Source organism: Spermophilus citellus (genome assembly GCF_964194105.1).
Source record: "Spermophilus citellus genome assembly, chromosome: 13".
NCBI lineage: Eukaryota > Metazoa > Chordata > Mammalia > Rodentia > Sciuridae > Spermophilus > Spermophilus citellus.
In genome coordinates, this window is record NC_138193.1 from 1,979,294 (window position 1) to 2,005,781 (window position 26,488).

General features: G+C 39.2%; 1 protein-coding gene across 1 annotated transcript in view; it reads left to right on the forward strand.

Moving 5' to 3' along the window:
* Positions 1-26,209, forward strand: part of ST6GAL2 (ST6 beta-galactoside alpha-2,6-sialyltransferase 2) — a gene marked incomplete at its 3' end in the record, with an annotated part of 73,639 nt that extends 47,430 nt beyond the window's left edge. Inside the window, exons 3-6 of the mRNA XM_081265482.1 lie at positions 7,730-7,827; positions 9,181-9,282; positions 11,350-11,524; positions 25,938-26,209. Coding sequence (XP_081121608.1) covers positions 7,730-7,827; positions 9,181-9,282; positions 11,350-11,524; positions 25,938-26,209 — 647 coding nt within the window. The remainder of the gene's footprint in view (positions 1-7,729; positions 7,828-9,180; positions 9,283-11,349; positions 11,525-25,937) is intronic.
* Between the last annotated feature and the right edge of the window lie 279 nt (positions 26,210-26,488).

A 26,488-nucleotide genomic window follows, 5' to 3' on the forward strand; every position in this document is an offset into this window, starting at 1 on the left:
GCAATTCTGGATCCCTTTGCTCCCCAGACTTCTCTCTCTGGGTCAGGCTAATTCTATTGCCGCACCAGTAAGCCAGCAGCTTGGCCCTTTAGGTGATTTTATTCATTTAATAGACGTCTGTTTTGCCCCTCCTGAATGTGTGGCTCTGTACTAGGTACAGGAGGCCAGTGTGGCTCACCCTCAAGTCCAGATGTGAAACAACCACATCTGATGCATTCTCACTGCAGTTGGTCTTGGATCATAACTTGTCTGCAAGTGACATTCAGAGGGCGTGGCTCCCTCATTACAAAGAAATAATAGTGGTTTCCTGGCTTCATCTGAAGCAGGTCCCTCAGTTGTTCTGTGTCCTTGAAGAGTGACTGGTATTGCAGAGCTATCTTAGATAAGCGATGCCACTGTAGGAAGGCTTAGAAACCCAGACCTCAGCTCAGAAGTCCTTGGGAGTGAGGCTCAGTGGGAAATTTTTTGTTTTTTAAGTTAAAAAATACACCCAAGACAACAAATATGGGCTTGTGGTCTTGGGTCCCTGGTCTATTCCAGCAGGCTCATAACAACACTGTCCATGTGTCACATAAGCTTGTAGCCAAAGCCAGAGCAGAGCAGCCTGCAATTTATTAAGAAACAGCACTGGTTTAGAGGCCCCTGGGGTGGAATAACACCACAGTTCTTTCTCATTTCCGAGGACCAATATTAATAATGTAGAGGAGGAATTTAAGTATTATGCTTTGAAGCAGGCAGTAACTTGCTTCTGGTTTTGCTTTGTTTTAAACACCTCTGCATCGTAAATACTTAGTATTTGGATTGCTCCCGCATGCCAGAGAGAATTCCCTTGCTCTTTATTTCTGCATAAATATTCCTGACCAGGGCCTCTTAAACTCTATTCAGAATTTGAAAGAGAAGATGAAAGACATTGGGAAATCCGTGTTTCTGAAAAACATGAGATGCTGGAGTTACATATTTGTTAGTTTCCAGCATTCAAATTTTAATTTATGTTGTGCGCTCTTAGAGGCAGCTTTATGATTAGAATTGTAAAATCACAAATGAAGAACATGCCCGGAAATTTTTTTTTAAATTGTCTTTCTTATTTTATCTAGGTTCCTTTGACTCAGATTTTGTACCTATACATTTTAGGACAAGAAATCAGAGTGCCACTCTATTTTGGAAAAACAAAGTCTTTCATCCTTATGAGTTGGTATCTCAGCCAGCGTATGAGCTGTATCTGCCAGGTGCTGACCTCTCTCCTACCTGCTCACCTGAAGGTTTCACTGAAAAATGCATATACTCATAAATGTCTCTCATGATAAGCCAAATTCACATAGCACATTCCTTCTGCCACCTGGGAATAATTGGGGCATGCTGTTGCTAAACTCAGGTTGGCCCCTCAGTCATTACTTGTGAATTGGCTAAGTAAAAATCAAAAGACTCACTAAAGTCTTCTGCATGATCTGATGAAAAATTGAAAGCAGAGCTGGAGAGTAGTCAGAGAACTCTGTGTTAGGTAGCCCCAGGGCCCCTCCAGGCTGAGGACCCCAGTACTCAACCAACCGCTCCTTCCATCCTTCCAGTTACACCTGGGGTCTGCTGATTGGCTGCCCTTGGGCTTCCCCTGGTGTTTGTTCCATGGCCAGTACAGTCCTGTCCTCCACACGCTTAGACCCTAGTGACTGTTTTTGCTTAGAGGGAGAGGTAGCAGTTGTAAACAGGTCCACTTTGAACATCCTAGAGAAAAGAAACATCCGCTGTTCTGGAAACAGGGAACATTCTCTCCTAGAGTCATGAGATGGTCTTGGTCACTCCTACATATCAGTGACGTCACCACTAGGACTGTTGTGGGACAGACTACAGAGGACAGGTCTATTCTGGATGAGCAGAAATGGCCTTGATGTGGCAGACCAAGGTCTGCATATTTGAATGTTGAATACTAATGGCAGGTGGGTGGGAAATGGGAGGGAAGAGATGGGGGTGTGTGGAGGGTAGAGTTTGGAATGTGGTCTGTCGTGTTAACTTCCAGAAGACACTTCACAGCATCATTCAGCAAGCATTAGTTATCGATTGACCCACCAAATCTCTGCCAGGTCCTCTGCTAGACACAGATGAAAGGCACAGACTCAGCCCTTGAATTCTCTATCGGAGAAGTCTAGACTGTACCTAGACAATTCCAACATTCTGGGAATAGAAGGACAGGGAGATAAGTCGATCAGGAGGCTAGAAATGATAGTGGAGTCCTAACCCACCCTGAGGCCTGAGGGCTGGGTGTGCTGAGAGACGATGGTAAGAAGAAATGCCCCAGAGAGGCAAATCTGGGCTGAAGATTCAGTCATAGGTGCCACTTGAGATTGTTCACTAGGAACAAGGACCCATTCTAATGCTTTTTCTCTGTTGACCATGAGAATCCTTACAACTCTAAGTAATAGGTAGATGCAGTTAATCCCACCTGACTGATAAGGAAATGGGGGTACCTAGATCACGTGGGCAGAGCCTGGAGTCAGACCTCCATGTGGATGATAGGAGCTTCAGCCCTCACCCTGTACACCAGGCAGGCAGTGAGGTCATTCCAACAGGGAAGCAGAGGGTGTATGCTCACTTTATTAGAGCATGTCAGATTTCTGTCCCTGTGACAAATACCTGAGAAAAACACTTAAAAGCAGTAAAGTCTTATTGGGGCCCATGGTCAGTTGGCCCCGTTGCTTTTGGGTCTTTTATGAAGCAGCATGTCACGGGGGAGGGGAGTGCTGGAGGGTGCTCACCTCAGGGCAGCCAGAGAGCAGAGAGAGATGGGAGAGTAGAGCAGCCTCCCAGTGACCTAACTCCTTTTACTAAGCCCAAACTTTCCTGCACTTCCCTAAAGCCTGGTGTTTTGGTCAATGTTTGCGTTGCTGAGACCAAAAGGCCCGACAAGAACAATTAGAAGAGGAAAAGTGTATTTGGACTCATGGTTTCAGAGGTCCGGTCCTCGGTTGGCCAGCTTCGTATCTCTGGGCCCAAGGTGAGGCAGAACATCATGACAGAAGAACGTGGTAGAGGAAAGCAGCTCTGGACATGGCAGCCAGAAAGTAGAGAGCGCTCTGCTCACCAGGGACAATATTTAGACCCCAATGGCACACCCCAGTGACTACCTCTGCTGCCCATAGTACCACCCAGGCAATCCACATCGGTGGATTAATCCAGTATTAAGTTACAACTCTCATAATCTAGTCATTTCACCTCTGAATGTTCCTGCCTCACAGACGTTCTTTTGGAAGATACCCCACATCCAAGCCATCACAGCTGGGGACAACGCCTTTAGCACATGGGCCTTTAGGAGACGGTTATCCCAACCATAACAAGAAAAATCAACCTACATCCTGGATTTGATGGCACAAGGAAAGTAAGAGATGAGGGGATCCTGCCAGACGAGAGACCAGGGCAGTGCGAATCAGGAGATGAATCAGGCCTTAGCCCCAGTCTCTGGCAGGCCATTTCCCAGTGACTGAAGACTTGTTCTCTCTCATTATTTCAAGTTTTTACTTTCTGGTCGGTGGGTCAGGAGGAAGAGGGGAGGATGCAGAGCACGGGCCAGGGAAAGGGAGTGACTTGGTGCTGGTGGTCTCCTGGCCTGGCAACCATACTCTTTCAGCGTATGCACTTGGCCAGGCCCTGTTCTTAACATCAACACAGCACTGCTTGGGCCTGGAAATGCCTTCTCTAGAAATGAAGCTTTACTCTATTGCCCTTGTGCCTGCCGTCTGGTCTATTTCTTCTTTTTAAAATCTGAATGGACAGCTTAGGTTCTTAGGTGCTTCACGAACATCACCGAGGCAGTGTACAGCCAGGCCTATGTGAGGAGACCCTCCTGGCTCTTCCTCCATCATGCCCATCTAGTCCTGCTCACTGACAGCTTCCACCAGCTTCAGCACCAGCTCCATCAGCTCGGCCTCTGCCTTGTGAAGCTGTTGGAAGGCTCGGAACACAGCTCCACATAGGACCATCGATGGGCAGTGACATGCTGGGAGGTGTTCAAGGGTGTCATGATTAATGTGGAATTACTGCTCAATACATTTGAAAAACACCCACCACTTGGGACCCTGGGGTTGCTCATCTGACTTTGAGATGGAGGCTGTGTAGAGGGGTGGGCAGCCTGGATTCCTGGGAGAGCTGTGGTCTGAGAGTGTTTGAGTCACACTCCCTCCCTGGCCTGTCCCCACGGGGCTCCTCACTATCTGGCGTCCCCTCTTATTTTCTACCTTCTCAAGGAAGTACCATAGATCATCACTTCTAACAATTCCATCTTGGAATTCAATTTTAATTGGAAATGTTCAGATATTTTGGCATCCTTTATACAAAGCATAGATTCCCTCAGTTATAGATTGATAAACATTTTTTTAAGACCCACGTAGGGTCCCCAGGGTCCTTTTAGTGGTCCAGAAGTTAAAAATATTATATAACTTTGATATTTGCATGGACCAAGCAAAGGTAATGATGGATAAAACTACTGGCTTTTTAGTACAAATTGAGGTAGTAGCACCCAACAATAGTCATCATCAGACCTTTTTTTTTTTTTTTTTTTTTAGGTATCATTGTCAAGTGCAAGTTTCATTTATGGTTGGCCTCAATGAAGAAATCAAAATAGTTGATTTTGTGAAATCTCAACTTTTGAGTGCCTTCATTTTTCAGATCCTGTGTAACCAAGTGGGAAGCAAAAGAAAACACTTCTGCATATCAGTGATATGCAAAGGCACTGTGGTATCGTGTTGAGCTGAACTAGCCACATGAAATACAGTGTGTAGTTAAAAAAAATTACTGACAGACATACTTTAATCATTCATACTTGGATATTTGACAGATATTTTCTCAAAAAGGAATTAAGGGAGACTGTCACCTTTAGGAAAAATAATGGACAATATTTGTTGCAGATGATAGAATTTAAGCTTTCAACTCATGTTTCAACAATACTTGAAAACTAATGAGATCCATAGTGGTTAATCAATGTGATTTTTTGATACTTTATAATAAAATGCATCAATATTTGGAAGATCTGCCTGACTTTTTTAGCAGAGAGTTTTCAGATGATCGTTACATGATATAACAAAGTCATGTGTGAATAAAGGACCCCCTCAAGAATAAATAGACTGATGGATTATAATGTGTCAGAATTTATTTGACTCTTGGATTTGCACCTATTTGAATTCTTTAAAAGTAGATTTTTGGAAGCCTATCTTAAAAACACACTTGTTCTGAGAGGCTTCCTGTGAAGACTGCCGGGTTGGAGGAGGCAGACATAACTAATTCTGGAGTCATGAATTTATTAGGAAAAAAAAACAACTCATTGATGTGTTTCAGTTTCCACACTGTAACCAACCATTAACAAATCAGCACTTGTGAAGTTCTGATGAAGTTTTAAAGAAGAATATCTGCAGTTCTCTGGAAGGATTCTTAAAATAGCCTTCCCTTCTTCAATAATGTCTCTAAGTCTTTATATACTGTGGCTAAAACAACATATTGAAAGAGATTGTCTCTTCTAAAAGCCAGACAATGAAGGTTTTAAAACATTCAAAATATTGTCAGTCTTCTCACTAATTTTATTCAAAAAATAGTTATTTTGTTTAAAAAATTATTTTAATATAAACTAATAGACACTTAGAATTTTCTGTTCTACTTTCTTACACAGAAAATAGGTTACAAATAATTTTCTTTAAGAGGTACTGATACTAAAATGTGAGTTCGACTGCTTTGAGTCCATTCATTTTTTCTGGCTAAAGTATCATTTGGTTTTCTATGCCAATACATCATTTAGTAAAAATAAGGAAGCAATTCAGAACAGGAAAATATCAACAAGCACTTAAAATTGTAAGGAAAAAATTAAATTTTAATTGGAAGTGTTCTGATTTTTTGACATCATTTATACAAAACACAGATTCCCTCAGTTCCAGAGATGAATAAGCTTTATTTTTTTTCTAAGGAGTCAGATAGTAAACATTTCAGGCATTGTGGGCCATATGGCCACTTTACAGCTTACTAACAGAATTGTCCTGCAGGTCACACATGTTGACTCTTGCAAATTTTCCCCTAAAATAATACTGGAGGCTTTTTAAAATGGCATAACCAGGTGTCCTTTATGCATTCCCTGTTGTAATCTTGGTACTCAAAACTGGAATCCCAATTCTTTTGCATTCAGGACTTGCTAATAAAGGCACCTACTATAGCCTTGTTTTAATGGGAGCATCTCTGGTAGTTTCTGCTCTTCAAGGAAGAGGAACATGTCCAAGAAGAGCAGAGCATAATCCAAGCAAAGGGGGCCAGCTGCCTCCGTTTCTGGGTGGGGTGTCGTCACAGTAAATGCCATGCCCTCATGTCCACAAGGCGCTTGAACATACAGAAATACATGTCCCCACCTCTCACTCTCACAAACAGGCAATGTCATTTGCTGCAAGCTAAACTTGGAAATTGCATGGGAGGGTTGAAGCTACAGCAGCCCTCAGAAATTCCATTATTGCTCACATGCTCTGGTTTGGGGAATTTTTAGAGATGCATGTGTCCATAGCCTGCCTTAAGTGAGGGGTATTCCCCATTTCCCCCCTTAGTTAGATGAGCCCCTCTGTCCTCCCCTCTTCCTCTGTGCCTCCCTCTCAAGCCTCCATGATTTGGGAGTCTTATTTTCATCCAGCAACTCTTTGCCCAAAATTCAGAGAACTTAACAGAGAGTCTGGCTGCCAGGTTGAATGAAGGGTGATGGAGACTGATGTTTAAGGGCAAGCATGGTGGTCCACAGTGTCCCATTTCAGAGAATAAGGAGGCTGGCCAGTGGTGACATTGGTCTTTCCAGGGCTGCACAGTCAAGCCATGGCTTTGAGAACACAGAAGACTCAGGTTGCTCTCACATGGGTCTTCTTGACTTCAGCAGCCTTCCAGTATGAAGGCTGCATGGAAATCAGGGTTGGTTTTCTTTTAAGCAGAAACCTTTACCAAAAGGTAGCAAGGTAGAATTGGATGCTGCGGCTTTCACCCTGGGAGAGGTGCACTTGATCTTTGTGAAGGCAGTAGCATTAGATGCAGTTCTTTATCACCATAACCAACTTCAGGGTTCCACAGGTAGTAAGAAGCCCAGGACCAGCAGACCCTGAGCAGCCTGTGCCTTCGAAGCTAACATCTTTACCTGCTCCTGTAGATCCATCTTCCAAATGGCTTGGAACCTTTGGGGGAATGGCTGCATAAAGTGCATCACTTGTAAAGAATGTGAAAAGAAAACAAGCATTGAATATAACAGGATCACCTGTAATTGAGGTACACACACACACACACACACACACACACACACATGTCACTTAACGTGTCACATGTCGCTTAACGGGGATACACTCAGAAAAAAAAAACGCTTCATTAGGCAATTTCAACATTGTGTGAACATCATAGAATATACTTACATAAACTAAGATAGTCACAAATGTCACCAGGCAACCTAATCTGCATGGGACCTCTGTTTTATACATGATCCATTATTGACTCACATGCCATGATGCAGTGTGTGATGGCATGTATATTTCCATGTTGATCTCCCTAGTCAAGATGACATCATAAATCAGCCATCAATTATCTGAGAAATATGTGTATGGATATGTTAATTTTACTAGTGGTGTCTGATTAGTTTCAGGTATGGAAAGATTTATTTAAATATTTTCCCTAGATAGTATATTTTTTAAGATAATGTATTCTATAGAAAGAAAAAGTAAGCTTGTTATTTATGTACCCTTAGATTCTCATGATGCAGTTTTGAGATTTAATTCTGCTCCTACACGTGGTTATGAGAGAGATGTTGGAAATAAAACCACTGTGCGCATCATTAACTCCCAGGTAAGATGGATGGAGTTTTTCACAGGGTACCTTCTGTAGGTAAATAATTTAACTGGATGAGTGAACAGAAATGATCTGGTTGTCCATAACCATGATACTTGCTTATTTTTGTGGGTCTTGTAATTATAAAAATTAATGATGAAAAAAGCAGAGAAACAAGAATTTAGATGTGAATTATGACTAGGAAGAAATAAGTAAGATCAAAGGACAAATCAGAATAGATATAGAAATAGAATTTTTTATAATCATAGACTTACCATGTTCCATTTTGTGAGCTGAGAAAAGGCAACTCAGCTTAAAAGAAATCATGGCAATGAAGGTCATGGAGAAAAACAAAGGCACAAAATCTGAGGGTCTCTATTATATCTTTGAAACTTGAGTTTGTTATTTGAAAATTTAAAAGCTGAAAATGAGTTGTTTAATGGAAAATGAAAATAACTCTTTTCTTCATGTTCTTAATAAGAATGTCTTCCAAATTTATGGCAAAATTACTCTCAGAACAAACTACAAGAATTTCTAGAGTTTCAAAAAACATGTAGAAAAAATATGAGGTGATAAGTGATTTATGGAAAATTGCTTGCGGAACAAACGATTAGCTCTTTGTACAGTTCACTGCACCAGGCAGCCTGCAGCGAGGTAAGAAACAATTACCATATTTCCTTAATTCAGAGATATCATTGGCTGTAAGATCCACAACTCGTTTAATAACAACTCCTCAGAGAAGAAGAGATAAATCCGACCAAATTAAAATACATGCTGCCTGTAAGATAATCCTAACCTCAGACACATTAAAATATAAAAAAGTGCATTTTAATAATGGTAAAAAAAATTGCCTCTTAAAATTGAGGGGGAAAAAAACCAGAATTTTCCCCCAAAATGATAGTTTTTATAAAAAGATGATTGGCAGCTGAAATTGACGAATTCAACCGGAACCAGATAGGCCACAGAGGGAGGACTGTGGCTGGCACTCAGGAGGCTGCTTCATAACTCAGCTCATTCACACCCTCACTGTGTCTAAATTACACGTGGAGGCTATTATAGAGAGGGTCAGGGGACTTGAATTAGCCGGGGAGTTCTGTGTTCCAGGGGCAAGAGCTCAGGCCACTAGCTATGGTGCAGAGTTGAAAAATGTAAACTGATATTTAAAAAAAAAAAAACTCTCATTTCCCTAAACATTCTTTAAGTGCCTGAGTGTGCAATGGAAGCCTCTCTCCCTCTCCCAAAGGCAAATAGAAAGCCGTTTTATCCTTGCTCTGGATCCCTCTTTTAAATTTTGAGCTCTTTTTAAAAAGTATGCTTTTGAAGTAGTAAACACTGGCTGCATGTGAACTTTTTTTTCCTATGTGCTTGCAGATTCTGACCAACCCCAGTCATAACTTCATTGACAGTTCTTTGTATAAAGACGTCATTTTGGTGGCCTGGGACCCAGCTCCTTACTCCGCAAATCTTAACCTGGTAAGTGTTTCCCTGATGCCCTGACCCCTGTGGTCAGACAGGGCCTCGGACTGATAAATCATGGGAGCGGGTCAAGAATTGCAGTCAACAAAATGAAATTGATCATGGGTCCTAATTGAGCACATAGGTGTGCACACATGTTGATGCCCAGGTATGGTAGTACACTTGAACATTATCCATCAAATGCTAAATTGCTTTTGTTCTGGAGGAATGGAAGAAAGATGTACATATCTTAAGGCTCAGAAATTCCTAGCTAAACTAAAGGTTGGGCTGATTAAACTTACACTGGTTCTAATGTGACCGGAAGACATCCCCCTCAGAGTGGTTGCAAGACCTTTGGAAATAAATTAAAAGTGGTTAGCAAGAAAATCTAAATTTTGTGCATCCACAGCTCATTGTTATTCAAATAGAGCCTGTTCCAGGTTTTCCTTGAGTGTTCCTCTTTGCCTTCTGCTTCTGAACCTGTTAAATTTTATGCAATAGAGCTGAAACAAGTTTATTACTAGTCATCAAAATATAAGCAGGCTGCATTTGGGACCTTCTGGCAAATCATCATCTACCTAAGCAAACAGCTAGCAACTTTTAATGGAGCTTTGAATGAAAAGCCAGTGAGCTTCGTTTTTAGTGAGGGTTGGAAAAGGTGGACAATGTTTAGCCTAGCAAGGTATGTTATCAACTATGCAAATGTCTTTAACTTGTTTTTGCCATGACCAGAGAGCCTGCAACTTCCTTAACCCATTGTGTTATCATTTAGATGGGCAACACCTGTAAAAACTTAACTGTAGCATATAATATATAATTATATAATAAATAATGTGATTGAATAATAAAAACACTAATGGGAAGAATATAACTATATTATAGTATAATAATGTCACTTAATATTAATTAATGTAAGTATCATCTTCTGATTTCCAACCTATTTTAATGTACCCATCTAATTTCATTGAAATATTCACAAAATTGAAAACTTGGGACTTAATTCATTAAGATGAATGTGGAGGCCAGGTATTGAGGGCTCTAACAGGTAACATTCTAAGAAAGCTATCCAAGACAGAATGACTCCCTCCTGAAGGAGTGCGGGTCACCATCCATCTTGAGACTGAGGCTGGACATTGATTGCCACCACATCGTAATAATAGGTGCAAATCAGAATCACCTGCAGAAAAATTTTTCACAATCTGTCCATCAGACCCCCAATTTAAAACCACAGAAATGTTTCAGCTTTGGACAATGACTTGGGATCTTCCTATACCCCCATGGTATACCCATGGCATCTACTTGAGAGTGAGCACAGTGCTCTCAGGGCCATTAGAGCTAAGCCTTTTCCCACACATCTTCTCCAAGCTGCATTTTATGGTGGCACCTGACACACTTCTGAAGATCCTTTTTAATCCAACCTTACTGCTTTTTTTTTTATACAGTATACCTACAATAAGTGCAAATGCACATTCTCATGAATATTAACAAATGTATGCACTCATATATCCACCATCATAATCAAGAAAGGGAACAGTTCCATCACCCCAAGAGTTCCCATGTCATTCCATCCCAGTCAGTCTTCGCATCCCTGCTCCTGGGCCCTGGGGGCCATGGTCCACTTTGTCACTATAGATAAAATTGGGAAAATTTATTTTTTGAAACACACTCTTCATGACAAAGATCAGCAAACTATGGCTGGCTAAATCTGGCAACCACCTGTCTTAATCAATGCTACCATTAGCACTTAGTAATAGCCACAGAGACCACTCACGGAGTTTCAGGTGTTTATCATCTGACCCTTTGCAAAAGCCTAATAACCTCTGATTTATCTTTTTTTTCTCTCATTTTGTTAAAAAGCAAAGCATCATCTCTGCCAGAACTAGAACCCTGGTCTTGCTTCATACTTGTTCCTTAGGAAGTATCTATAACCATGATAAGTCACGGTCCTCCATGCTCCCTCTATCGCCAACCTGGACCCTCAGCATCTACATCCACTTGCTTGCATGCTGTTCTGTCTCCTTTTTACACTGTAGTTACCTGTACCTGATTGCGTGTGTTTGTGTGTGTGTGTGTGTTTTTCCTTAGTGGTACAAGAAGCCAGATTACAACCTATTCACGCCATATATTCAACACCGTCAGAGAAATCCAACGCAACCATTTTACATACTTCATCCTAAATTTATATGGCAGCTTTGGGACATTATCCAGGAGAATACCAAGGAGAAGATTCAGCCAAACCCTCCATCTTCTGGTTTCATTGGTATGTGTATATTAAAAATTGTAATAATTGGGCAGGACCTCGTATTTAATAAACATAGTCAGGTTAGATAGTAGAGCAATTAACAGGTGTATTTAGAGATTAGGCCAAGGAAATGAGAAATACTCTTTTCCAGTTATCTATTACCATATAAACAAACACCTCCAAAATTTCAAGGTATAATGCAATAAATACTTTATTTTCTCCCATGATTTTGTGGATCAGCATGGGCCAGCCTGGATGATTTTCTGTTCCATATAGTGTTGATGGAGTCACCTGGTACTCAATGCTTCGTGGAATAGTTGCAATTGCAGGTCTAGCCCCTTGGCAGGGAGAGCTAAAACCAGACCCCAGCTGGGACTGTTGAGCATGAGCCTGCATTCTCTTTCATGGTGGTCCCAAGGTAATTAGAATTCTTAAAATGGCAGCTCAAGATCCTAGGGAGAGTCTTCTAAAAGACAGGAAACAGAGGTTGTCATGTTCTTAAAGGCAATGCCTGGAGACTTGCACCATGTCAAGCGTGCTATTCAGTTGATCAAAGCGATCTCAGAGTTTACCAAGTTCATGGGGAAGCAACATAGACCCTACCCCTTGATGAGAAGCAAGAGAAAGATGTCCAGGAATTTATGAGTCTCTTTAATTCACTACTCACTCCCATTCAGTTGCTTATGGGATGCCAGACTGAGGAGCTGAATCTGTGACCCTAAGACGGTACGGTGTATTTTAAGATTACTGGTAGGTAAGAACTTTGATGAGACTAGTTTTAGTATCACATAGAGTTCTCTTAACTGGAGAGTCCACTAGCTCTAATCCAAGAATGGATTTTATATATATCAAGATAATCACACTTAGCCTATATATTTTCAGCCAGGTGTTAGACCTCAAAATTTGTGGTTTTGCTCCATTTCTTTATGTTTCAGCTTATCACCAATTATTTATTTGATTTTATCCAAGTTGTCAATATTGAGGCATGTCTTAGATCCCCAAAATGATAGGAAGACTACAGGAAAACCAAAGGATATTGGTTTTGTTGCTATCCCAATTTCAATGAATTTACCTCGCTGATCCACTCTTGGGCTACGCAAAGGTCCCTATGAATAGAAGAGAGATTTAGGGAGATAATGCTTGTTTGGTTATGAATGCAGGATACACATATATCTGGAAGAAAGGCTTTCAGGCTTGCACATTTTGGAGTGGGTTTATACTATTGTAATAATGTGAAATGTTTTACGTAGGACTCCAGAAGAAAAATTTACAATAGGACTGCATATTATTTTCCTTAAGTCTTATTTCTCCCCCTTCTTTAAAGCCATGTTTGAAACTCTTTGTTTCCAAATCACCCATGAAATTCCAAATTCTTTATCTTTTGTGTAGTTTCATAGGATCCTTTTGATTTAGGAGAGAAAGTATTATCTGGTTTGTCAGCAAAGGGTAAACAGGAGAGAGTAATGCTTGGACAGCATAATAGAATGTGGCACAAGTTTTATAAAGACTTCTTTTCATATTGTCACCTTGAATTCGTGTGAATAATGTTTGATTAGGACAAAGGGGGGGGACTGTCAGATATAATTATTATTGATATGTAGTTTTAAAAATTCAAAAGTTATGTTGTTATTGGCAAGAAAAGTACTTGCCCACACATTTTGTTGAAGGAAATCATGCCACATAGGACCAGCTTCCTTTGATTGCTATTTCCCTAGAGTCTGGAGCTTGCAAAGGCTCATGATTACCTTTAAGGTTTCCTTTGCATGAAAAGGAAATTGCAATTCAATGTCATTGCAAGACTGTAAGTCAGGGATACCTAAGTGTGAGTTTCAATCCTTCTATGCCACTTGCTAGCTTTCGACTTTGGTCAAGTTGCTTCATTCTTTGTTCTTTGATATCCTCAGGCAAGGAATGGGAATAATAATAATAAAATCGTTAGACAGATAAGGTATCTTGACAATGTACAATCGTTATTATTTTCTAGCACTGCCTCATCCAATACAGCAGCTATTAGCCACATGTGACTATTTAAAATCTCAATTAATCCAAATTAGACAAGAGGATAAATTGTTTCTGAGCCCCAGTAGCTCCATTTCCAGTCCTCAACCACGTGTTCTTGGTGGCTTGCATATCAGACGGTGCGCATAGAGAACTCTGCCATTGTCACAGAAAGTTGTGCAGGGCAGTACTGTTAAGTTTTACCAATGAAAGAAAAACAGCAAGTTGATAAGTGCCCACTCAGCAGGCTGTGCTGTATGGGCGGATTGAAGATACAATAGAAGCCATAGTCTGACTTTGATAAATTCCCCTCCTCCTCTTGAGCCTCACCATGGTTGTATGAGAGCTCTCACTAAGGATGGGCAGTAGAGGCAGCCTGGGTGAGCTTTAACAGCACCCCCTGAGTATGTTCCCTAATGCTGTTGTAGCCTTTGTTCTCTTCTTTGGTCTTGATCAGAAACAGGCTGAGAGCCACAGTCTGTTTTATCATTTATCTGACATTTTCAATAGCAGTTGAATGATGTCACCCACATCTCAATCTGTCTGCCATAACAACTTTTAAAGATCAATGAGTTTTGTTTTGTTTTTTAATCAAAAAGTATTTTCCAAATGCCTCTTCACGTTTGAAGGTCATGTTGAAAAGTATTGACCTGTTGTCTCAGTAGTCATCATATCCACGCACTCTCACCTCTAACATCCGCTTCTAAACAAAAGAACCCATGGTAGAGCTATTAGGAGGGATGAGAATGTTTGCACAGTCCAACATTGTGCCCTTGGTACACAGGTCGCCAGGCCAGGGTGGGTCCTTGTTCACAGAACAGCTTGGCAGCATCCCTCACCTCCTGCTGGACCCACCCACATAGGTCTTTGCTCCAGAAAAAGCTGTGAGAATTACTTTCTTCACTGACATGTTCATTCAGGTGTGAAAAATTGTCTCTGATCTGGTGACTTATATTTCCAAACCTATCGCCTACATTTTCTTATATGCTTTTAAGGATCTATGTATGCAAAATAAAGGAACTCTAAAAGTTGGCTGTTTTGAACATGAAAGACATTTCTTTTTATGGAAATGGATTCAATAGGGAAGTTAGGTTCCCAGAGAGATGCCCCTTAAATGTAGTGTGATTGGTACTGTTCAAGAGGCTCAATTCAGTGAGAAAGGAGTCATCCACCAAGTGGATACTAATTGAGCACCTCCTGTGTACCAAGCAAAGGTCCTGCCCCTTGGAACATGCAGTGAAGTGGAGGAGGTGGGGACCATGATGCACAGGTATGTGTGCATAAATGAAAGGTAATTACAAACTGTGACAAATGCATGGAAAGGAGCAGGATGCGAAAAGGGCTGGGCAGTATCTACTCTGGCCATCACTGTGTTTTTATTCTCAATGTGGCAAGTAGTTGAAAAACAAAGCAAAGTAAGTACAGTTGGCCCTCCTCATCTGTGGGTTCCACACCTGTGGATTTAACCATCCATGAATGCATGTTCTAGCTCCATGGTCCTCAAAGGTTATCGTGCATCACAGTTGCCCATGAAGTGTATGCTTTTCACTGCAAAGCAAAACTTAGCTACTAAAGACAATAAGCATGTGTCACCTTTACAGAGTTTCTGTGGGTCAGGAATCCAGGAGCTGAGTGACTGGATGATTCTGGCTTGCAAAGTCTCATGAGGTTACAATTGAGCCCTCTGGACCAGGCTGGATGGTCTGTGCTTCCAAAATGGTTTGTTGATAGGGCTGTTGACTGGAGGCCTCAGTTCCTCACGCCACCAGGCTGCTTGGGCACCCTTATAACATGGTGCTGGCTTCCCAAGAGCAGGAAATCTGAGAGAAAGAGCAAAGAGGAAGTAACAGTGTTTTAATGATGCCATAAACCATCAGATTTGTTATATGCTATTCATTAAATAAGTCAGCTCCCTTGTGGGAAGGAAATTACATGGAGGCATGATTAGCAGGCAGAAACCATTCAGAGCCAATTTTGAGGGTGTCTATGACAGCGTTTTAAACCAGATTACTAAGTGATTCTGAGTAGGTGGAGGTGGTGAGAATTTTCATTTCCAACAAGTTTTCAACTGGTGATGATGCTAGTCCTAAGACCACACTTTGGAAACGATGTTTTTAGCTTTTTAAAAATCTCAGAACACTAGAAATCTAGTTGACAGGTAGACATATTGGTATATGTCCCAACAAAGTGATGTGCACCGGCCTCAGTGAGAGGACTCAGGATTCCTGCTCATCACTTATTCATATTGATCACGTCTTTGTTAAATGTTGAATCACAAGTGGAATGATTATTTTTATTTGTGTTTAGTTAAAACAATGTTATTAAAAATTATATTATTATTATTATTTATTATTATATTATTAACAATGTTATTAAGACAGTATCATTAAAAATATAACATTGATCTTTCTCTTTGAAATTGTGTAGCATTAAACCCTACATTCCAGATTTTTAACTACAAATGCAATTATGCATTTCATTTCTTTTGAAGACATAGCTATAAAATTTATTGCCATTATTAATAAACAGATTTTATGTTCTTAAAAATTATTGTGAAATGGCATACATAATAGCTGCTTGTAAATGTCATTTTTAAAAGTGAACTTCTGTTTTTTTCTATATCTCATTTTATTGGGAATACTAATTAATGGGTTATAAGTTAGGAAACCTACTCCCATTGATTTCAGAAAACCATCCTCTCCACAACATTTGGTGGGATGATTTGGTGCAATGAACTAAATGTTTACATCCTCTCTAAATTCATATGGCAAAATCCTCACCTTCTATATGAGTCAGTTTTCATCACTTTCCAAATACCAGACAAGAACAATCTAGAATAAGAAAAGTTTCTTTCAGGCTCACAGTTTGAGGCTCGGTCCATGGTTGGCCTCCTCCTTTGCTCTGTGCCTGAGTGAGGCAGAACATAATGGCAGAAGGGGACAGTGGAGGAAAACACCTCAGCTATGGCAGAGGAAAGAGTGAAGAGCCAGGGACAAAATATTCCCAAGGGCATGCCCCAGTGAGCTACTTACTCCAGCCATGCCCCACCTGCCTACAGTTACCAAGTTCGTCCATTCCAATTATTAATCCATCAATTGGACTGATCCACTGATGAGGTCACAGCTTTCACAATCTCATCATTTCACCTCTGAACATTGCTACATTGGATATCATGTTTCCAACACATGAGTTTTCCAGGGAACCCTTCATACTCAAGCCATAACAACCCCCCAAAGTGATGGTGGTACCAGGTTGGGTCTTAAGAAGTGATTAGGTTAGGAAGGTTTAGCCATCATGGTTGGAATTAATGTCCTCATACAAGAGGCTCCCAAAGGTTCATTAACCTCTGCCACCATGTGCAGATGCACCAAAAAGAGCCATCCCTGAACCAGGAAGCAAAGCCCTCATTAGACACTGAATCTATTGATACTTTGATCTTGGTCTCCTCAGCCTCTGTCACTCAATTTTAGAGTAGCCTGAATTGACTACTAAGACATTTCATCCAATACCTTCTATTCTAGAAGGCTAACATTTTTTTTACACCTTCCTTAGCAAACCCTAGCCCACTACCAACTGTCTCCTTGATGGCTCGCAAATCATGGGGTTATGTCTTGTTGGATGAGGATGTGTTTGTGTGTGTGTGCATGTGTGTGTGTGTGTGTGTGTGTGTGTGTGTGTGTCTGCTGGGAAAAGAGGAAGCAATAAATGTTGAAGAGAAAAAGAGTTTAGAAGGAATTTCTGCTGGGTTTATCAGTCTGTGTGTTCTTTATTAATGGGAGTGGGGATATTTGGGTATCAGAATTTATCTCAGTACCCTAGGGCAGGGTTAAGTCTTTCCTCTGCTGCAGAACATGTATAGTAGCATTCCCAATGAGGAATAAAATCAGATTTCCTAGTGAAATCAAATTTGGACAGAAATACTTAGTTTGCAACTAAATAAATTCTTATGTTTTCTGAAAATTATTATAAGTTTCCTTTTCTGCTTCAAGAGAAACAACAAAAGTTGTAGGATTTGAAGAACACATTAATCATGTGACGGAAGCAAAATCTAAATACCTTTTCATCAAAATTTATTGTTGGGAAAACATCTCATTTCAGAAGTTTGTAATTCACATACATAGGAATTTATCAAATCTTATATGTAATTTAGTATGCTTTTAAAATAATAACTGAATTAGGGAATGTGTGTGAACCATTAAATTTTTGCATAATACAAACCTATATTTATTTTAAATGAATTCTCCCTTTATACATTCACTTTAATATTAATAAGATACTCATTAAAATTTTAATATCTATAATGTACACTTAAGTTAGTCCTTTCAAATTTCTAAAATGATATTTTTAAATCATGTTTTCTACTTTTTTAAACATTGAGACCCTATTATTGCTAAGAAATCTGCAAAATATTTTGAAAAATCACTATTAAGAAATGAATATTCATTGAACTTAAACATGGAAACCTAACTCAAAATGTTGCACATTGATTACTGATCATTATTTTTCAAGACATTTTTAAATAACTTTTCATATGCATTTTGACCTTCAGTAATAAGGTAAGTGAAATATGACTTAAGTTTTTAAGAAATCCCATAATATTAACATGTAAGTTTGGGGAGGTTTACAGATTTTTTTTTTTAAATCCATACAAAGATTTGGGTCCAAGGCCTAACCAAACCCTAGAGAAGAGAATGACTATCTTGGCTCAATAGCTTTTCTTTGGAACTTATTTTTTATTTCATTTATTTATTTATTTTGGAGGTACTGAGGATTGAACCCATGGCCTTGTGCATGCTAGGCAAGCACTCTACTGACTGAGCTAGATCCCCAGCCCTCTTTGCAACTTTTTTGAGGAATCTCCTAGAACTTTGTAGTCTTTCTAAAAAGCAAGGCAATAAGTTTATTAACTAAATGTTTAAACATTTTTAAATACGAAATAACCCCCACACACTGCCTGGAACTGACATCTTGGTTTTCGTTTATTATGTCTTCCAAGTCTTGACCACATTGAGGCTTTAACACTGGTGTGATGACCTCACCCTGTCTCAGCAAGCGACACCACAGAACAAACACACAGTAAATGTTTGTTGAGCAAATGAGTGAAGCAGAGAGTGTGAGGCTGAGGTCTTTCTCTTGAATTCTTAACTTCCATGTAACTAGTCCCATGCATAGGATGGCTCCCTCCTCAATCTATCACTTGGCATGTGCATTGTGATTAAAACCATGAACTCTGAAGAATCAAATCTTGGCCCAAAGAGCAGTTTGAGCTTGAGCAAGCTACTTAGCATCTCTAAACCCCAGTTAATTGGCTTATAACTCAAACAGTCCTTTTAACCTTGGGTTTTGTATGTGACTGATCACAATAACTAATACTTACTGTTTACTATGGTTGTGATGGGTCTTATCTAAAACTTTATGCTGGGTCAAATAAGACTGTATTTCCAAGCAGCATATTCATTAAAGGCTTATAATCAAGGTGAATATAGACTCTGGTTTCCTTTTCTATTACAGAGGATATATATAATTATATCAGATAGGTATATCATAATTTATGCCTCTCTTTAGTTGTTGAATATTTTGGTTGACATATCATCAAACAATTATGTTGATGAGTCATTACTATATTCATCTACTAACACATACTTTGTAAGTTTATTTTATATATATATGACATCTAAAATTTTCTTTCCTTCAAGCTGATTCCTTAAAATAAATTCCTAGAAGTACTAATATTGGAGCAAAGGTTATGGCATTTTGATGATTGTGGCGAAGTGCTGACTAATAATCACTTTCCTAATGACTAACTAGTTGAATTTCTATATCAGAGTCCGTATCTGTCCTCACAATTCACAGAAAGAAATAACTAGTAGATGGCATTGGAGATGTATTCTACATACTATTCCCTTCTCTAAAAGGATTCATACACCTACTGGGATGCACGAGTATCTTGAAAATTAAAAGGATGTAGCAAGGTAATTTAGATGAGGACTGGTTTCTTTGAAGCATAGTAATTTTTTCAATTTAAGTTCCTTACCCTCAGACAGTTAGCAGCTACTTGTTCACATATGAGGAGCATTTCTCTCTTTCATCCCTAGTTGCCTACTAGAGATTTTTACCATGTTATTTGGTGCGGTGAAGTCATTTTGATTCTGCTTCAGCCTAGCTGAGTAAAGAATGATCTGCCTGGAATCCCACGGCTTCTCTTTTGCCATCATAATATTAGATAATTTTATAGAAGATGAGTGAGCTCACCTGGGGTCAGAAAGCCTGGCTAACATTTGCTACCTACATACAGAAGGTATCCAGGCAAACCCGGGGGGACCACGAGACAGACAGTCCAGCCTCCCATGCAACATGCACGTCGACATGGAGCTTGTTTAGAATGTACAGTTGCCAATTTTTTATAATAGAAAACATGAACACCCTCACTCTCTTTTGCAAAGCCAGCCTCTACTGATTATATTGTAAGTAATATTTCTGAAATTCACAGAGGCAAACACTATAATTTCGGGCTATTTAATATATACACAAGAATAATATGCTTAACAACAAGTCATAACTTCCTTTCTTTTCGATTTTATATTGCATTTTGGGATCTAATTTTCCAATATATCATCCAAACTCAGAGTGTTAACACAAAATAATAAGCCACTTAATGTCCTTTTTTGTGTGTGATTGTGTAAAATGTGCCACAAATTTGTTTGATTAGGAACAACAATGCATTTTTCTGTAAATAATGAATCAAATAATACAATATAAACAAGCTAAAAACTGGCCTTCCAGTATTATTCTTACATTTTTATTTCCTTTAATGAGCTGGATGCTTTTTAAATTTTTATTTTACTGCATCAAGTTCAAATTCTCAAACCATCTTTTAATTACAAATATTTTCTAGAAATGTCACTTATAAAGTCACTTATTTTATTGAAAGAATATTAAGTGTGGCTCTCATAGTTTCTAACTTTATGATCAAATCTATGGAGAAATCACAAAACATCTGCTAGATTTCCAATCACCTGGCACATTTAATATACTTAGCCTCTCACCTTTACCACTCACTCAGAAAACTGTTTTGCAATGAACCATCAGTCTTTCTCAGAAATGCCCAGTTTACTTCACATATGAATTTTGTTCAACTGTTTATTAGAATTGATTTAAGATGATATTATCTCCTGTTACTTGAAATATGCTCTTTTTACACACATAGCTCATTTTGTTATTTGATGAAATAACATTTTCATCAAGGAGAAAATTCCATTATTCTTAATGATTTGGGATGCTATTTTAAATATGCAGCCAAGTAAAAATCAACATAATTTTTCTGTAAGTACAACTAAGCTCAATGATTGTACCAGATTCTGGTAAAATACAAAATATGTCTCTATTTGCAAATAGAGATTTGCAGAGAACCTTATTCATTCAGAATTTGTGATAATCTGACCATGGGTTCAAGAGTGCTATTTAATCCAGGTTTTAAAGCAAATAAATGAGTGTCCACTTGCTTATTGTGCTGAAATCATATAACATGACATTTTTATTAAGAACAGTTGAAAAGCATTTTAATTGGTTTGATAATTATGTTGCATGATACAATATTTAAAAACACAGTTTGGCAAATGAATGCCTCTTGAGCCATGATTGCCTAGAAAATACAATATTTTTTTCTTCAAATTAATCCCTTGTATGGACTCATCTGTAAAAATTGGCCATATAAAAACTTAATATTAGTTGAATTCTGCTTAAAGATCTTAAATAGGTGGCTGAGTGCCCATTTGACTGGCTTGAAAAAAATATACTAAAATGTATTTAAGTGTTCATTTGCCTTTCAAAAAGTCCAATTCCATGTTGAAAGCAGTACAACTTTTGTTAGTGATAAAAGCAGTTAATTTTTGGTAGTTGGTAAACAACATTATTTAACATAAAATCTCTTAAGTGATTTTTAAGTTATTTTTTACTGAATTGTATGATATGTGGTGATTTGTATTCTCCTTGCATTTTAGATAATCCTGAGCCAATATTAAAGAGGAAATGAAAAAAGAAGTCAATAACATTTTTAGCCTAACCAGATGTGAATTCCCCATGTCAGTCTAGCATGGGGAAATGATTATGAAGTAAGGTGATATTTTGAATTTAGGCATATATGGATCAGTACAGGAAAAAAAAATTAACCTGGCAGACTTGGCTGCTTATTCTTAGGAAGACCTGCTTATAAGTTTAACCCTTGGCTGGCATCTAGGAACTAGGCATTCAGAAAAGTTCCATGCCTGTTACATGCAAGAAAATGGGTTATGCTGGACACTTACTTTCCTTCTAAGAGACTGAAATCTTGTTATGTGCCAGGCTGAGATTGCTTGTATGACAAGCTCCCAGTACAAACTCTGTATACCAGATCTCTGACAAGCTTCCCTGGTTGGCCATATCTCATGTCTTGTTGTTCGAGTCATCTGGGGGTGCTGTAATAGAAATAACATAGACTGTGTGTCACAAACAATAGAAATTTCTCTTCTCATGGTTCTGGAGACCAGGAAGTCCAAGATCAAGGTATGAACCAATTTGGTTGCTGGTACGGGCAACCTTGTTTGGTTAGTTGGTGTGGGTGACCTCTTCTTGCTGTGTCCTCACGTGCCATCACAGGAAGAGATCCTCTCTGATGTGTCTTCTCATAAGGACATTAATTCCATCCAGGAGGACCCCACTTTCATGATCTAATCGCCCCCAGAGGCCCTATCTCCTAATTCACATAAAGGATTAGGATTTGCACAGATGAACCCAAGAGGGACGAGGAGTAGATGTCGCAGCTCACTGTTGGAGGAATTGAGTCCATCCTGTGTGATTTCCCTGGGAAGAGGGTTCTGGAAGCTTGCACCTAGTTTCCCCTTGGCTTACTACCATGCACCTTTACCTTTGCTGACTTTGTGTTGTATTCTTTGTCCAAATAAAACATAGTCACAAGTATGGCTGTGTGCCGAATGCTGTGGGTCTTCCTGGCAGATCATCAAACTTAGGGATGTTTGGGGGACTCCCCACACAGTACGTTATCAGTGGTAATTTAAAGAACATTTGAAAGCCATGTGCTATTGGTATTTATGTCATTTGTGGATGATGAGGCTCAGCATTCTAGCACTTCCCAAGAGATGCTGATGGTAGTAATCAAACGTTTTTCTCAGCATGACAAGTAGAATACTTTCTCCAGATATCCTAAGACTGGTTATAGGCTGGCCCCTATCTTTAATTTAAAGATGAGTTCTTTAGTTTAATATTTTAAAAGAAAGTTTCTCTAAATTCCCAATGATTTGCACTGTGCCTAGCTTGATAAATGTTGAAGTTAATTGAAGATGACTCCAATAACTCTTGAAGGCTCCGCTCTTCACCAATTCAGTCCTGTCTGCCTGCAGTATCCCCTCCCCACCTGTTCCTTAGCACTCATACTCTGAACCATGTAAGCACTATTACACACTTCCAGACATTTACATCTAGTAGGTTTCTTCAGTAGAAACTTAGTAAAGTTTCAAGAAATTTTATTCTTCAGGTTTTTATGTATTGCTATGTATAATTAACAGCTCTTAGGAAAACTGATGCACAGATTTAACCACATCTAATAATTATTTTCAGTATTTATTAAATGACAGAATCTGAATCTAAATGAAAATTTATATATTAATAGCATCCTTAAGAAAAATAAAAAGCCAAGTATGCATATACCAAATGAACTAACCATGATGATGGAAAATTTTTAAATGTTAAAGAGTATCTTCCCCTTTGGAACCATAATTCTCTTTGTCCACCTTTCATCTGTATCCAATGAGTTGCAAAATGTTTTTTTAACTTCCTTTTGAAGGTGCTTTCATACCAATTCCAGTATCCAGTATACTACTGTTGACTGCCATTTAAAGACTTTGGGAAGATTCTACTATTAATGAAATTTTAGAATGCTCTCAGCTGAGGTTCAGAATAACACAAAGCCACAAGTTCATATGGAAATACAAAGTGAAATGGGAAAGCATTGTTGCAAAGTCACCACCAGATAGGTAAAACTCAGGAAGAATTATGCAGATAACTCAGGACACTTTCTTAACCTCTGTTGACTTTCAGTTTGGACAGATTGTGAACAAACTGAAAAATTCTTCCATCTGTGAAGCTCTTGAAGTTATTTTAAGGTATGAAGTATTTATAAAAGAAAATCACGTGTGTACTTATTATATTGAAAACATAACTTTTATTCTAGTCTTATGGGATATGTGATTTGAAATGTAGCAATTAGCTAGCAACAAGAATAATAATTTTCTCTAGAAAACTTTTTAGAATAAAATTTAAGTATCCAGTAACTTTGAGACCAAGACAAGAACAAGGCCATCTTGAGAAACTACCAAAGATTCTTCTTACTTGGATTTGGGTAGCAGTTCACTTCTAAATTAACTGTCCACATGCAGGATGTCTGACTACCTGTGATAGCTCAGAGATCCCATTTTTCAAAGATTATGTTTGTTGTACCAGCCTGGTCCTCAAAGCTTGGTTGGAAGACAAGCACAGTCCAGAAATGTGTATTATTGGACTACAACTAGATTAATGTAGAAATTGAAAGTCTTTAGAAACTTATAGCAACTCAACCTAGTCATGGCATCCAAATAAGTGATAATTTTTCTAGGTAATTTGTCTATATTATAATTTACAAATGTATTCATCTGTGATGAATTGAATTTTTTTCTGAATGGCCCTTCACTATATATAATTTAGGAATTTTTTTTAAAAATCAGATTCCTATACCCCAACACAAACAATGGAACCCACATTTTGGGGACGAGGGTAAATCCCAGCAACTGCATTTTAACAAGCTGCCCAAGTCATTCTTTTTCATTCTCAAATTTGAACACTACTACTTTAGGAGGAGGGCCAACTGCATGATTAATGTATTTTTCTAAGTATGACATTGTCTTTGGGAGCCAGCCAGTTTAAGAACCAGGGATGCAAAGGTCACAACTGACACAAAATTGACTGTAGTCCCCATAGATGCAGTTATGTTAATGGCTCATAGAAACATCCAGGTAACGGATACCTGTGGTTTCTGGGTATGATTCTATTCCCAGTTTATAAGATGCCTTTGTGCAAAAGATGTCCTTGAAGCCATCTCATGACATTGTGCAGGAAAAATGTAATAAATACAGTCATCCCTAAGTGTCTGTGGGGAATTGGTTCCAGGATCTCCCTTACACCACAGTTGATGGATGCTCAAATACCTACACACAATGACATAGCATTTGCATATGATCTAGGCACATGCTCCTGTATGCTTTTAGTCATCTCTAGAATACTTAAAATACCTAATGAAATGTAAGTGCCAAATAAGTAGTTGTTATACTGTATTGTTTAGGGAATAATGGTGAGATTAAAGGCCTATTCATGTTCAATACAGATGCATGTTTTTCTAGAATATTTTTGGTTGGGTCTGCCAATGTGGAGCTCTGAAACACTGAAGGGCTGCATGTGTATCAATCAATGATGCTTGTGATAGGAAGAGCACTCCCTTAGTGGTTCCCTGGATGCAGCCAGCACAGTATATGCATGCCCAGGTGAAGGAGAACAGCCAGTCTTGTGGTAAAATATAGTCCCAATTAGAAAGCATCAAAGCTATCCAGCTCCATAAACATGGACCTGGGAAAACTCCACTTCCAGAGAGTATGTACATCAGACTAGGGATAAAGGGAGAATTTAATGTCCCTGGGCAGATGAGCTTCCTCATTCACCGTCAACTCTTCATAGATGATTTTACACAAGAGAGAAAAAAATTTCATAGGTTATCATTGCCAAGTAGGAGGGGGAGCTTTGCATGTGTTGGTGCCCATATATCAGGTATCCAGCAAGCACCAATTCATTGCTCTCAATTGTCCCTACCTCAATCACAGTAGCTTGGGGCTGGCCCAACAGAAGATTTGCAGCTGAAAAGTAGGTTTTCTGTGAAATAAGAAAGGAAACCAGGAGTCCTGGCAGGAAACAGAGAGGAAATGATCAGTAACTTGGAAGGTTTTTTAAATTTCTGTTTGTTTTGTGAAACTCAGGGTCTCATGCATGGTACACAAGTGCTTTACCACTGAGCTACATCCCTAGTCCTTTTTTTAGTTTTCATTTTGAATACAGGGTCTCACTAAGTGTGTAGGCTGACTCCAAACTTGCAATCTTCCTGCCTCGGCTTCCTGAGTATCTGGGATTACAGGTGGGCGCCACCATACCCAACTTCAGGGTTCCATCTTCCTATGCCTCAGCACACCATGGGCTACATGTGTTCCATTTAGTGGAAGTTGTAGCATTGCAGGTGTAAAGAGAGCAAGTGCAGAGCAGATGTTTCTTGCCAGTCAGCCACGTCAGTCATTACCACTCCCCGCAAAATGGTCTCTTTTACTTAGTTCTTCACTGAGTTCTAATTTTCTTTCCACGTCAGGAATCCTCATCATGATGTCCATGTGCAGAGAAGTACACGTGTACGAATATATCCCATCTGTCCGGCAGACGGAGCTTTGCCACTACCATGAGCTGTACTACGACGCAGCCTGCACCCTGGGAGCCTACCACCCGCTGCTGTACGAGAAACTCCTGGTGCAGCGCCTGAACACGGGCACCCAGGCGGATTTGCATCGCAAGGGCAAGGTGGTCCTGCCAGGCTTCCAGGCTGTGCACTGCCCTGCACCCAAACCCATCAACGCACACTCTTAAAAGTGACTCTTGAGAATCAATGTGCAATAAGGTACTACTGTTGTCCTCGAAGTCACAAAAGAATACTTGAAACTAGATTTTAGACAATGTAGTATTGAGTCTTTAAACTGTAATTTAGTGGTGACCCTGAGAATTCTTCTCTTTCTAAAGCCATTGAGTATTTATTACTGCTTTGAATATAGAAATGGAATTTTAAAAAAATACTCGAGAAAGATGCAAAAAAAAGAATATATAAAAAGAAACAGATGTATAACCATGGGTATGATACCTCCAAAAAGG